Here is a 12,036-nt window from a genome sequence, read left to right as displayed (position 1 = left end):
TAATAGATAAAGCAATTCATCATAAGGACAGGGAATAAGGGCCAAGAAATATGGGTATGATTTTGGTTTATGAGTTGATAATAATATAACAGAAGGCACATCATTGTCTAAACAAACAACAAAAGGAAAGGATTAGCAATGTTGTTACGCATAAAAATTGAAAAGAAAAGCAGCTAAGAGGAGGCCCCACACGGTTTCTTCGTAAAGCCGTTGGTTTGTTGAAGAAAGAAGAACATGGATGATGCAATGCAACTCACACAAAGCACCAAATAGAACTGTGGTATTGACTATTGAGTCTCATAGCACATGGTTGCACAATTTCGATTCGGTCAGAAATCACTTGTCAAGAAAAAGTTCACATGGCTTTAAGACCTTTAAAGCTGAAAATGATTTATCGTGTCATTTTCTTCAATATTTTGTTCAGTCTTCTTTTGTGATTTTAAATTTTTGAGTCCAACTTCATTTATGTTAAATAACCCTGACTTGGACCCTGTGATAAAAACTTGACGGGCTTCGATCTTGAGTGTAATTGGAACTTCAACGGAGTTGACCAAATATTTTGGACAACTTAGAACAAAAGGCCCACATGTAGCACAGTAAAGGATCTTGCAACCCTTTGGACCATAAACGGATCTTGTAATCCTAAGAAACAGATACTGCAACAGTAAACTCTTTAAACTTCTGTTTCATTTACATGAATAATCCAACTTATCGTGTTTGGGCTCGGCTCCCTAAGGGTCCATTCGTTTGTAGTGAAAAAGAATGAAAAAACAGTGAAATAAATAATAAAATGAGATGAAACTTACACTTTTATATTCTATTTTAATTTAAAACTTTTATCTTAATATTTTTATTTTATTTCATTTCACTCTACCAAATATACTCTAAGTTCCTTTCTATAATTTTTCCATTAAACGTGTCTTAAGATTCTGGTCTGTTTAGACATTTTAAACAGTTTCTACAAAAAAAAAAATCTTTGAAACAATATCTTATAATTCTTTATAACTTACTTTAATAAATTTTTCGGTGATAAAAAACAAATTATTTTGATAAATTTATAAAAAAAATTTATTCAGTAGAATTTAATTAAGTTGTTTATCTGCAGTTAAAAAAAAAAGGAAAGTTGTTTATCCAAACAAGCTTTAAAACTGTGATTGAGAAAAGGGCAAAAAATTGCATATGAAAACTGAGAAATAAACTTTCATAGACTTTGCTGTCTCCTTTTACTTAGTCGATGAAATTATATTCAGTATACTTTTTTTTTGTCACAATAGGATTAGTGAAGTGGTATTTTTAGAAAGAAAATCACACTCTAGTTAAAGTGTTTGACATAAGAATGTTATTATCACCAAAGATTCGTCCTAAGTGACTGTTATTACCAACTAATAAAAAATAGTGATTAAAGTACAAAAACTCGATGAATGATAGTCAAGGAACTAGGAACATAGGATGATACAATACAACATACACTATTCAACGTCATCATTGGATACATATGTTAAATGATTAAAGACAGAACATTAAACATAATTTCTATCGGTTAATTTAGTTTAGTCTAGTCTTCGCATCTTGACATTTACGGGAATCTCCTTGTAAGAATGAACCTTCTGAACTGCTCTTCGCAAGGGTCTTCCAAAAGAACACCTTGGAGCTTCATTCCTTGAATCAGAGCTTTTTCCTCTTCCAGTTTTTGAAATTGGAGATTGAGTGACAAGATATGTAGCATCCTCTAACTCGAACAAATTTTCTAGAGGTTCATGTTCATGGGTTTTGAACGTAGTAGAATGTCTCCTCAAACGTCTCCTGTTGTACCAAAAAATAGGAATTTTTATCATATTAACAATTTTCTACTATAAAATTATCATTTTGTAATGCAATTTCAAGCATGCCATTCATTCAATCAACACAACTAAATAAAAGTGCTTTTGTTCAATGAGCTTAGCTTAGGTAACCAAGTCATCAATTTAAAGTTTTAAACCATGAATTGTTCATCTTAAACTGAATTAAGCCAAGAGTCAATGGTAGATGTTGTTAAAGCGTGAACTAACCCATTGTCTTTAACTTTGTCTTTGCTTGTATTCTTGGAAGCAGAAGAAGAACCAGTAGCTGCAAGTTCCATAACAAGCTTAAAAAGAGTTGAGAAAAAAAAATGACAAAAAATTACGTGAAGGTAAGTTCCAGCATTTACATTTACTCCTTATGCGTCTTCTATTCATGCAGTTGTGTTTTTCATCATTGCTGGCTTTAGGGGATGGTTGCCCTGCTTTTTCATCTTCTTCCTTGAGCCAATGAAAACATACAGCAAGAAAAAGAATGAGGAATAACATTCATCAATGCCAAAAATTTGGCAAGCAAATAAGTGAATGGCTTTTGCCCAGGCACCTGTAACTGTGATAATGTAGGATTCTTTTCGCAGTCAATCTCCACTTTTTCCTACAAAAATAGAGAGGTTCCAGTTCATTTATGATGATGATAAGAGAGATTGAGGGAAAAATAAAGGGAAAGGGAAAGCATTGTTTTGGGCCTATCCTACAATAATGCAATGGAGTGTTTTAAACCACGCTCACAAAATTTAACTCAAGCTTATAAACAATCCATTATTCTATTTTAACTTCATTTTCTCATTTTTCATTCAATTTCTCACTTCTTCACTTATTTATCCTTTAACTATTGTAAACCACTTATAACCTCCTACATCTTTCTCATTTTTCAAATACAATTCCACTAGAATTTTACAATGTCTTTTACGGATATAAAGAAAAAAGATTACGCCGTGTCTAATTTTAGCCCTGTTCAAAATGTGAGTCTTATCCCAAACATATTACTCAATAAAATTTTAATAAAATAAAAAATTGGAAGAGACTCCTTAGATTTTTATTTATTTATTTGTTGAAAAGATACTCCTTAGATTAGTTATAGAGTACAATACTAAAACCTTATTATATTGCTAATACTGTTACTTTTTCAACATGGGGGCTTCTTACTCATTTCCCTATTATGTCAATAGACAAACTTCTCTACACATTTCGCTCCCAACCACAGTTTCTTACACTTACACACAACATTCCATGCATTAAGTCAGTGTAAGCAACAAGGTTTTAAAAAAGGGTCCGCAACCGTGATTTGGGCTGCAATATCAAGGTTTAATTGGGATCGCATTGGCCACGTTTATCTGCAATATCAACAAATGCGACGAAACCGCAACATGATTGCCATGGATATTTAAAAGCACACTACCGAGATATGCAGAGCAGAAAATGAAGCTTAAAGCATAACATACCTGCACGTCCACGTTCTTTCCTTTAATCAAAGCAGCCCTCCACAAAATTTCATGTTGCAGCGTTTTAATCTGAAACAACCAATCATCCAATTCAAAAAAAATAAAATAAAATTTGAAGTTGTAGTCCACAAATGCAGTTTAGAGAACTAAACCAACTCACTCATGACTCACCCTTTCCCTCCCCATGTTAAGCTCCTGCAAAATTAATCACAAACAGTTACTATTTTACTTTTTTCACTCTCAATTAACAAAACATTTGTGCAATTCCGAAACTAACCGCTAACATGTGGCTATTGGACTGAGCAAGGTTCCAGTTTTGGATTTGCAGCTTCGTCACATCTGCTCTCAGCCTCCGCAGCTCCACCCCACTCGCTTCAATTATTTTACTGCTCAATTTTCAATCAATTCAAAGAAAAATTAATAACATTTCAGTTAATTCCTTTCATTTTAGTTAATAACATTTATTTACTTTCTTTCCGCAAGGAGTTGAATCAACGCTGTTCTTTCCTGCATCACAATAATTTTTAAATTAGACATCTAATAAGACATGTCGAAATAAGTGACGGGATGTGTTGGTGTCAGAGACACTTTGAACAAATAGAGTGTCCGTGCTTCATAGATCACAATTCAACCAAAAACATTTAAAAAATAAATAGAGAATAAAGAATAAAAAGTAAATAAATTAATAAATTTACCTTGAGGAGTTGTTGAATGAAATTGTTATCGGAGGGAAGAGTAGTGTCAAGTTGTTGTTGAGAGAGAGGAGGATTGGTGTTGTTGGTGATATCAGAAAGCTTCTTTCGCATTAAGCTTCCAATGGATTTCTTCGCCATTTTCTCTCTTTGCATGCTCATAATGCTACACCAGTGATTCTTGATTAATTGCAAAGTTTCGATATTTTCATTTGAAGGGATGGTAGAAAAGTGAAGAAACGAAGATCGGAGAGAATGAGTGTGTTGGAAGGAAAAACAAAGCGAAAAAGCGAGAAAAGAAGAATAGTTTCGTTTCGTAACCTAACGGCTTCTTCAACTGAAATTACCGTTACGTCGTCCGAACCTAATTCAAAGCCTTCCGAACCTCCCTTTCAAAAATATCAAAAGGTCACCGCCGGGTCACCCTATCGCCCATTCAAATTTTCACCTTCACCCTCTTTGAATTTTGATTTAAAATTTATCCACCCTTTATATGTTTGATTCTGACTTTATTCTTTTTTTTAGTGGTAAGAAAGAAGATATCTTAATATACTTTTTTTTTAATCTAACACGTGATTCTCAGAAGAAAAAAATTGTGATTTTTTGTTTTGTTTCCTTTTAACTTCGAATTCTATAGATTTAACTGTGCACATTCTTATGTTTTTAAATACTTTTTATTTTAATCAAGTGTAATAGTTATATATAAACAAACTCTCTTCTTTCACCCCCTCCCAACTTGAAACAATTTGAGAAAGAAAAGAAAAAGAAAATTTTCAACAGAAAAAGAAAAGTGAAAAAGTAAATTTAAGTGTGTTTAAATAGGCGTTTCATCTAAGTTGAATTAGAACATTACAGATTCTAATGCACAAACGGAAAATTTACGTGAATGATGCATTATTAAGTTTAATGTAAGTTCAGCTAAATGCAATTGTAACCTAAATATATCCTAAATGTTTAAATTGTTTAATCCAAGAAAAATATAGGATAAATAATATTAATATAACAATATAAAAATACTTTATATTATCCATGGACACTAAGATTATGTTTGATTCGTTGTTGTGTGACACATGTGTTCAATTGAAAGTTCGCTCTCCCATACTTATCCATTCGATGATGTTAGACACACGCCTCGCCAAGAAACCAAACAAACTAATATTACAAATTTCTATATTTTGAAAGTTATACAAAGAACTATTCCTAATTTTTTTTATCTCCTCAATGCTCTTGGAACACGGATTATCAACTAACTGAACTAGATCTCATCAATAAAACTATTCCTAATTAATAGCATAAAAATATTTATATTATCAATACATAGTTATTAAAAGAAATAATTCTCACTCATTTAGTCTAGTGGAAAGTATATAAAAGAGGGATTTTATTTTTCAAATAATAACGAGGACCACAAGTTCATAGTGAACTTTTTAAAATAACATTTTTTTTCTCTTCAACTTCAAAATTGTATTATTTTTAATTTTAGTAGATGAAATGATATTGGTTTTGAAAACACTTTGGATTTTTATTTTATATTTTAAGGGTTCATACGCTATATCATTAATACGATATTCCAAATTAATTTTGAAGTTGAAGAGAAAATAGATTATTTAAAATTTCATTCATAATTATTCACCACCACTTCACAATCTCGTTTTCATTAAAATATACTAAACTGTAACACTTACAATTTAATTTTTAAAATGAGAAGGCTACGGCATAATCAAAATTTGTTTGTTTTGGAGACTCTGATCAAGGATCCTGCATCACTTATCAGAGTTACTTGTGTCTGTAGTTTGCAGTTTCCACACCTTTGCTACGAGGAACATTGACTTGACATAAAAAACAGGCACATAAAAAAACTACAGAAGATAAGGTAATTGGGAATTTAATAAGATACTCTTGGAATTTAACATAAGGGCCACAAACACATGCCGTTACATGTAATTTTTCAATGATAAAGGTTATTACATGTTAGCACCTAACAATATATACCTAGGATGAGCAACAAATCTTGGATTCATGCCAGCCAGAAGCAGCAGCAGCAAGAAGCAAAAACAACCCTCACCACATCTTTGCCATTAGAATGGCATCAAAAGGTCTCCTTAAGGAGATGAGTGCATTCTGGGAGTCTGAAGAATCTGATGTATAGTCAAAATATGATAGGTGCGGAAGTAACATGGCATTCCTTAATCCTTCACCCTTCAAAATTTGGCCATTCAGGCTACCCAAGAGTGAAACTAAGCAGCTGATGATCTCATTCTCTGCTCTGTCATAACAAAGATGTCCACTACATATAAAATGCCAAATCAATGAAAATACACACTTAAGGGAAACGTGTGTGTTGTGTGTGTGGCAGTTTGCAAGGCAAGAATGCTAAACATTGGTGCATAGTCACTCATGTATGCATAAACATTGGTACAATCACTTCATGAATGTATAGCCATTGGGTCACATCATCCTCTAAGTGTCTCTATTTAGATAAACTTCTCCATAAACATTCATAGAGAAAAAAATAAGAAAAATGAAAAAAAAAACCCTTCTGCATAAGATAAGTTAGCTTATGCATAAGCTAATGAAGTTTTTTTTTTTTCCACTTTTCCTTCTTATTTTCTTTTTCTAATACTGCTTATGGAGAAGTTTATCAACAAGTCCTAAGCCTTTTACTGGTCTGTCCATGAGATATTGATAATTTGTTTAGACGAAGTCTTTGACAAAATATATCATTGCTCAATAGACCAAGCAATCGGATGAGTATTATCTTGCACATCTACAGCGCCCACTATTAAGGTTCTTAATATGCAGAGGAGTGAATGCAAAACCTCCAAAGTCCAAACCCAGAAAACCCTTGCCAAAGGTTTACAAGACATTATCCCTGTCTTGACAGCTTTCGTTAAAATATTTTCATCTCATTCTTACTTTTTTATTTTCTCTGGTTGGAGAAATAATACGTGAGATAATTCTGAGGATAGGATACTGAAGATACCTGAAACTATTTGTAGATGGAGAAGTGCAGAAGATATGAGGCCCTATGACGAACCTGTAAAACAAAATGATTTCTGTACATGAAATCACACTGTAACCAAATCAGTGGTTAAAAATAAGATAGCCGTTTCATTCACCTTTGATGCATATGATCGTAGGTTTGTGGCTGAAATCAAGGTAGAACAGTGTTGAAGATAAAGAGAGAACATCTCATAGATTACTGGATTGTCTTCAATTAATGAGTTGGACAAAACCCAATTCTCTGTCAAAACTAAGTGAATATACATATTGTAGAAATCACAATTTTTGTCTTTGAAATTAATTTGTGTTAGTGATCTGAGGATCTCTTCTCCACTGTTGACCTGAGGACAAAAGGTCAATCTCAATTTCCAAAAGTTCAAAAGCAAATCTATTCATATTTCATACTACAGCAATTATTTTTTTTTATCAGTCTACAGCAATTAATTTGGTTGTGTTCATTGCTGACTTGTCTGACAAAATTTTCTCACAGCATTTTGTTATTAAGTGTCAAGTTAGCTTTGCACATTTTGCTAAGTGTTTCAGATCATAATACACAGAAAATATTTTAAAATGAAAATGAAACTCCAACTAATAAACGAAAAATGAATTATATTATTAATGAATAGATCTATACACTCAAACAAGACTATACTCTAAATTACATAATAAAATTGATTAATGAATATTAGAAATATCAAGAGTCTGTTTTGAAAATTTTAGTGGTGGTAACTGGTAACACTTTGGATTAAAGAATACAGATATCAATGGCCCATTTGAAAATTTAAGTGGAGGAGAAATTTCAGATCAAGTATGATTTAAGTGTTTGTTAATACCAAAACAAGAATGAGTGAAAAAAAGTGCTGACAACATTCCACATATTTCATCACTAAAATTTTGATGCTGAATTTTCATTGCTAAGTTTTTAAAATTTTATAGAAAACTCCCTAAATATTCAATCAAGCAACAGCAGACTTCATGCATAACTTTTTGCTCATATGCCAACTTTCCATCATATGACCAGGACCTTCACTATATATTTTATATGCACAAGCATACACAAACTTGATAAGAGAAGGGCAAGTAGCATACTCCATCAAAACAAGAAAGCAGTGTTTGATAAGCAACAGCACTCCTAAGTTGTTTGCAACGAGAGTTAGCTTCTGAAATACATTCAATAGTCTGAATGCAATTCAAATCCTTTGAGACTCTGCACATCCACGACAGCAAGAATAAGAGAAAGGGAGCAATTACAATTTACAAAGACAATGCACAAGATCTAGAGAATAAGTATCAATGTACAATACACACACTAGGTCATTAATTCCATTACAAAGAACTAGAGAATGAAGACAAATCTAGGTTGACAATCCTTAATATAAATTTGAGCCCTAATTTTTGAGTGAGATAACATTTCTATTATACTCTCTCTTTATGAAACCTAACTACACCATTACTTAGCACTTATTTATATATATTTTTTTTAAAATTTCAAATTATTAATTACAGAATTGTTACTTTGTTTTCAAATCATCAATCAATCTCTGCACCAGTATCCATGTTATAGAGAACAGAGATCAAGAACACAAGCCTTTGCTCTTTCACCCAGGTATTTGAGAGACCCAATTTCCTTCTCATGACTGACAAGTCACAACTGACGCTAAATAACTAAACATTCCCCTTTTATTACTGAATAAGTAGTTATTCTGTTACCAACAAAATTTGGTTCTAGCCAATTTCCAACCCTCTTATTCAAATTAACCTTAGACCCTTTTGAATGGGGGTTCTGCTAACACATCAAAAGTAATATTACTGACAAGAAAGTGTTTATATAAACATATAATAGCAAGAGCAATTAATAAAAGTAATAACCTGCAAGCAATGAATTTTGCTATGTTCTCACAACTTGAGCACCATTCCTGGTCTGTAAAGTAATTGACAATCGCTTCCATGCAGTCATTCAAAAGCACCAACAAACCCTGAAATTGGCGATCTAGGAATAGACAAATAATAATTTCAACTATCTCTTCAGCTTCTACAGTGGAGAAGATAGCCTTTTTACTCCTGCAATGAGAATCAAGAGATATGAGTAGACACCATCATACTTTCAAAATATTATCATTTGAATCGTCAACAGGCTATCTAATCAATGCAGCCTTAAACTCAAACAAAGACTAACAAAGGAGTCAAATAACAGAAAATTCATTCAGGTTATCCTTTAAGTAGACTCACTGCTGTTGGTTGCTGGCTTGTTGCTTACCTTATCAGACAACAAGCAGTGACACATCTGATCCAAGCTCTAATGTTTTGAGGTGGTCCTTCAATGTCAGAATCTGAAACACAAAGATACAGATTAGATGCATGCAATCAAAGTGGTAAGATATCAGCAATTCCACTTGAAATAATGCAAATATCTCAACATTAGCTGCAATTGAAAAAGAAATAAGACAGATTAATGGATATACTAATGTAAAAATATTGAAACACTATAGACTATAGAGTTGAGACTTACAGTGTTGAAACTTAACTAATTCATATTTTTTTAACAACATTTTGTAACCCAAGGTGCAGAGATAAACGGGTATAGATATAAGAGAGTCACCTAAATTATTAGGCTTGGCACTAGATGAAAATTTAAAGAGAAACCCATAAATGTCAAGAGCTCTTCTTATATCCATATATTCAGGAAACCAATCAACCTTGACCGGTGCTTGATCAACCTGGTAAAAGATTGTTGTGAATCATAATATATAATATCAATAAATAAATATAGGGATTGAAATAAACATAATTTTATCAATGATACAATGCCCAAAGTAAACATAACAAACAAGTTTACCTCCTTTTCAGAAGAAAGAATTGCACACCAAAAGTCACTGGAAGAGTTACAGAGCTCTTCTTTTGATGAATATAACACTGAAAGAACAAAGTAAAACAGATGGATGACAAAGATTGATGCTATGCTCAAAGCAATTAACAATATGCTTTCACTCACTTGTGTTGAAGGCCCAAATGGCTACTGTTTTTTCTACATGACCACACAGATAAGCTAATTTTGAAAGCCAACCATTGACTAGTAACCCTTCAAGAAAAATGTCTCCTGAAAGCATATAATATTAACTAATATAACCACTTAAAAAAAGGCACATCAGTTTCCTCTGATAGCATATAAGCAGTACATTGATCCAAATATGGCTTGTTTCAGTATTTAGACAAGCTAAAAACTGATGGTTTTTTTGACATTGTAAAATAACAAAAAACAACACGATAGCCTTAACAAACAAAGACACTGGAGCAACCTTTGTCCGCAGTCAATTCCACCATGGAATTTAGCTTGTTGTTCAAAAAGGACTGTAAAAGGTTACAACTTCCCAGATCAGGAGACTCCAGAGGGGGAAAGGCTTTCTGCAATTCACAAAATGAAAACATTAATAACCTCCAGCATCCAAACAATTAAGAGATAAAAGCAGCAAACCATGTATAGAGAATGACTGAGAAACTTGTCTTAGAATAATAACCTTATCTCCAAAAACTTTTACTCCCCAGGGTGGAATTTCTTGTTCTTCACCAAAAGCTGTCAACTGGACGAAAAAGCCCAAGTAGTCAGTAACAGACAATGCCAAGTACACAAAAACTTAGTCAAAGAGAGATAAGAACAGGTAAAACGATGTTGCCTGATTGTGACATTTCTCAACAATCCTAGTCAACCTAGCTTCCTTGCTATCTTCATCATCATAGGAACTTTCAATCTTCTTTGCCTTAGTCTTAGCCTTCTTTTTCTGCTTATTCCTCTTCTCTAAAAGCTTGTCCTGTTCTATGTAATGATCTTTAAGAAGATCATCCAACCCAATAATTTTCTTCCTGGTTGGATTTCAAATTTCAGTTATTTGTTATCACCCACAGTTTGAAGAAACCAAGGAACACCCAGATGACGCAAAACATTGATTATCATAAAAATTGCAAGAGGGAAACTATAAAACCCTAAACCCGAAGAAAAAAATGAAACTTTGCAGAACTTGGGGGGCAAAAAGTTGCGAGTTTTGGGGGGGGGGGGGGGGGGGGGGACGGGGGCGGAATACCTTTTATTGTTAATTGGAGGGCATTTCAGAAGGTCGTCTTCTACCTCGAAATCCAAAGGGTCGTTCGTATCCATCACAGAGAGTTCAGAGTTAGTATTTGAAACTATTAGTTTGCAAAGCGGCAAAGATATGAAGCAAAAAGTGATATTATGGGCTTTTCAACCTATTTTGATGCACTCACATTTTGGAGGGAATATCTTCTTATGATCTTTCCCCCGATATTGATGGATGCTGGATTTTAAAATTTGGTTTAATTAAAAAAAATCAAAGCTGATAGTGAAGAATATGTTTTCTTAACCGAGTATATATTTTTTTAATTATAAGAGTAAAAAAAAATTATTTTTCCTTTAATAACTTTGTCATAATTTAACATTTTTAAAATACTACAACAAAATTCTGATACTAAAAAGAGTGAATCATAAACTTAAATCCTGAAATTAGAGTTCGGTCAAATTAGTCCATAAAATTAATAATAAAATGGTCTCTAAATTGTAATTATTGATCAAATTAGTTTGAAATTTGAAAAAAAGAGTAAAATAATATCTAAAATTACAAATCATGAAACAAATTACGCTTAAAAGGTAGAAATTATATGATAGAAGTAAAATAAAAAAACAAGAATAACAAATAAATAATATTTTATTTATTCTAATTAAATTACCAATAAATTGATAGGTAATACTATTACAGTACAATGATTGAGAGTCAGGAATAAAACACAATCCAAGAATAATTATCTTATTACTTCTTAACAAACATGAAAATAAATTTTCTTAATCCCATATTCCTGAAAATAAACAAAGAATCCGTGAAACAAATACATTCCAAAATTCGTTCCTCAATATCCATGAAATGTAAATGAATGACCAACAAATTCACATGAATAGACCTCAATAACAAACATCCAACCATTCGCAAAAGGAGAAACAATCAATCCATCACCATCAATGTATCAAAGGGTTATTCCCAATTATAGAACGTATAA

At 32.4% G+C, this 12,036-nt stretch overlaps 2 protein-coding genes across 5 annotated transcripts; both read right to left on the bottom strand.

The window, feature by feature from the left end:
• Positions 1–1,319: 1,319 nt before the first annotated feature.
• LOC100801538 (shugoshin-1) lies at positions 1,320–4,344 on the bottom strand. The gene is made up of 9 exons (XM_003540724.5): positions 3,976–4,344; positions 3,750–3,787; positions 3,558–3,666; positions 3,452–3,475; positions 3,281–3,349; positions 2,383–2,433; positions 2,189–2,279; positions 2,049–2,106; positions 1,320–1,803 (listed from the first exon to the last, which is right to left on the bottom strand). Exons 1-9 carry the CDS (start codon positions 4,132–4,134, stop codon positions 1,551–1,553), a joined length of 852 nt encoding a protein of 283 aa, XP_003540772.1. The 5' UTR covers positions 4,135–4,344; the 3' UTR covers positions 1,320–1,550.
• Positions 4,345–5,856: 1,512 nt separating this feature from the next.
• On the bottom strand, positions 5,857–11,229 carry LOC100800997 (uncharacterized). Of its 4 annotated transcripts, none has more exons than XM_006592221.4 (13): positions 11,052–11,227; positions 10,647–10,833; positions 10,491–10,553; positions 10,272–10,377; positions 9,968–10,072; positions 9,812–9,888; positions 9,575–9,692; positions 9,233–9,305; positions 8,845–9,036; positions 8,065–8,182; positions 7,092–7,316; positions 6,956–7,009; positions 5,857–6,238 (listed from the first exon to the last, which is right to left on the bottom strand). In XM_006592221.4, the coding sequence occupies exons 1-12, from the start codon at positions 11,123–11,125 to the stop codon at positions 6,962–6,964; spliced, it is 1,386 nt and encodes a 461-aa protein (XP_006592284.1). In that variant the 5' UTR covers positions 11,126–11,227; the 3' UTR covers positions 5,857–6,238; positions 6,956–6,961. The 4 variants fall into 4 exon arrangements, with proteins under 4 accessions (XP_006592284.1, XP_006592283.1, XP_040863373.1 ...); XM_006592220.4 differs by having other exon boundaries at positions 5,857–6,259; positions 11,052–11,226; XM_041007439.1 differs by lacking the exon at positions 7,092–7,316 and having other exon boundaries at positions 5,857–6,259; positions 6,956–7,045; positions 11,052–11,229.
• Between the last annotated feature and the right edge of the window lie 807 nt (positions 11,230–12,036).

Source organism: Glycine max, chromosome 12, assembly GCF_000004515.6.
Source record: "Glycine max cultivar Williams 82 chromosome 12, Glycine_max_v4.0, whole genome shotgun sequence".
In the NCBI taxonomy this organism is placed as follows: domain Eukaryota; kingdom Viridiplantae; phylum Streptophyta; class Magnoliopsida; order Fabales; family Fabaceae; genus Glycine; species Glycine max.
This window is presented reverse-complemented; position numbering and strand designations above follow the sequence as displayed.

Bases quoted from the DNA above. Each gene is read 5' to 3' on its own strand.
- LOC100801538 (XM_003540724.5), bottom strand. From the start codon at position 4,134: ATGAGCATGCAAAGAGAGAAAATGGCGAAGAAATCCATTGGAAGCTTA. The intron at 3,788-3,975 runs GTAAATTTATTA...ATTGTGATGCAG, and splicing joins TCATTCAACAACTCCTCAAG to GAAAGAACAGCGTTGATTCA. The intron at 1,804-2,048 runs GTTAGTTCACGC...TTGGTACAACAG, and splicing joins GACAAAGTTAAAGACAATGG to GAGACGTTTGAGGAGACATT.
- LOC100800997 (XM_006592221.4), bottom strand. From the start codon at position 11,125: ATGGATACGAACGACCCTTTGGATTTCGAGGTAGAAGACGACCTTCTG. The intron at 10,834-11,051 runs GTATTCCGCCCC...AAATCCAACCAG, and splicing joins CCTCCAATTAACAATAAAAG to GAAGAAAATTATTGGGTTGG. The intron at 9,889-9,967 runs GTGAGTGAAAGC...TTGTTCTTTCAG, and splicing joins CATTTGGGCCTTCAACACAA to TGTTATATTCATCAAAAGAA.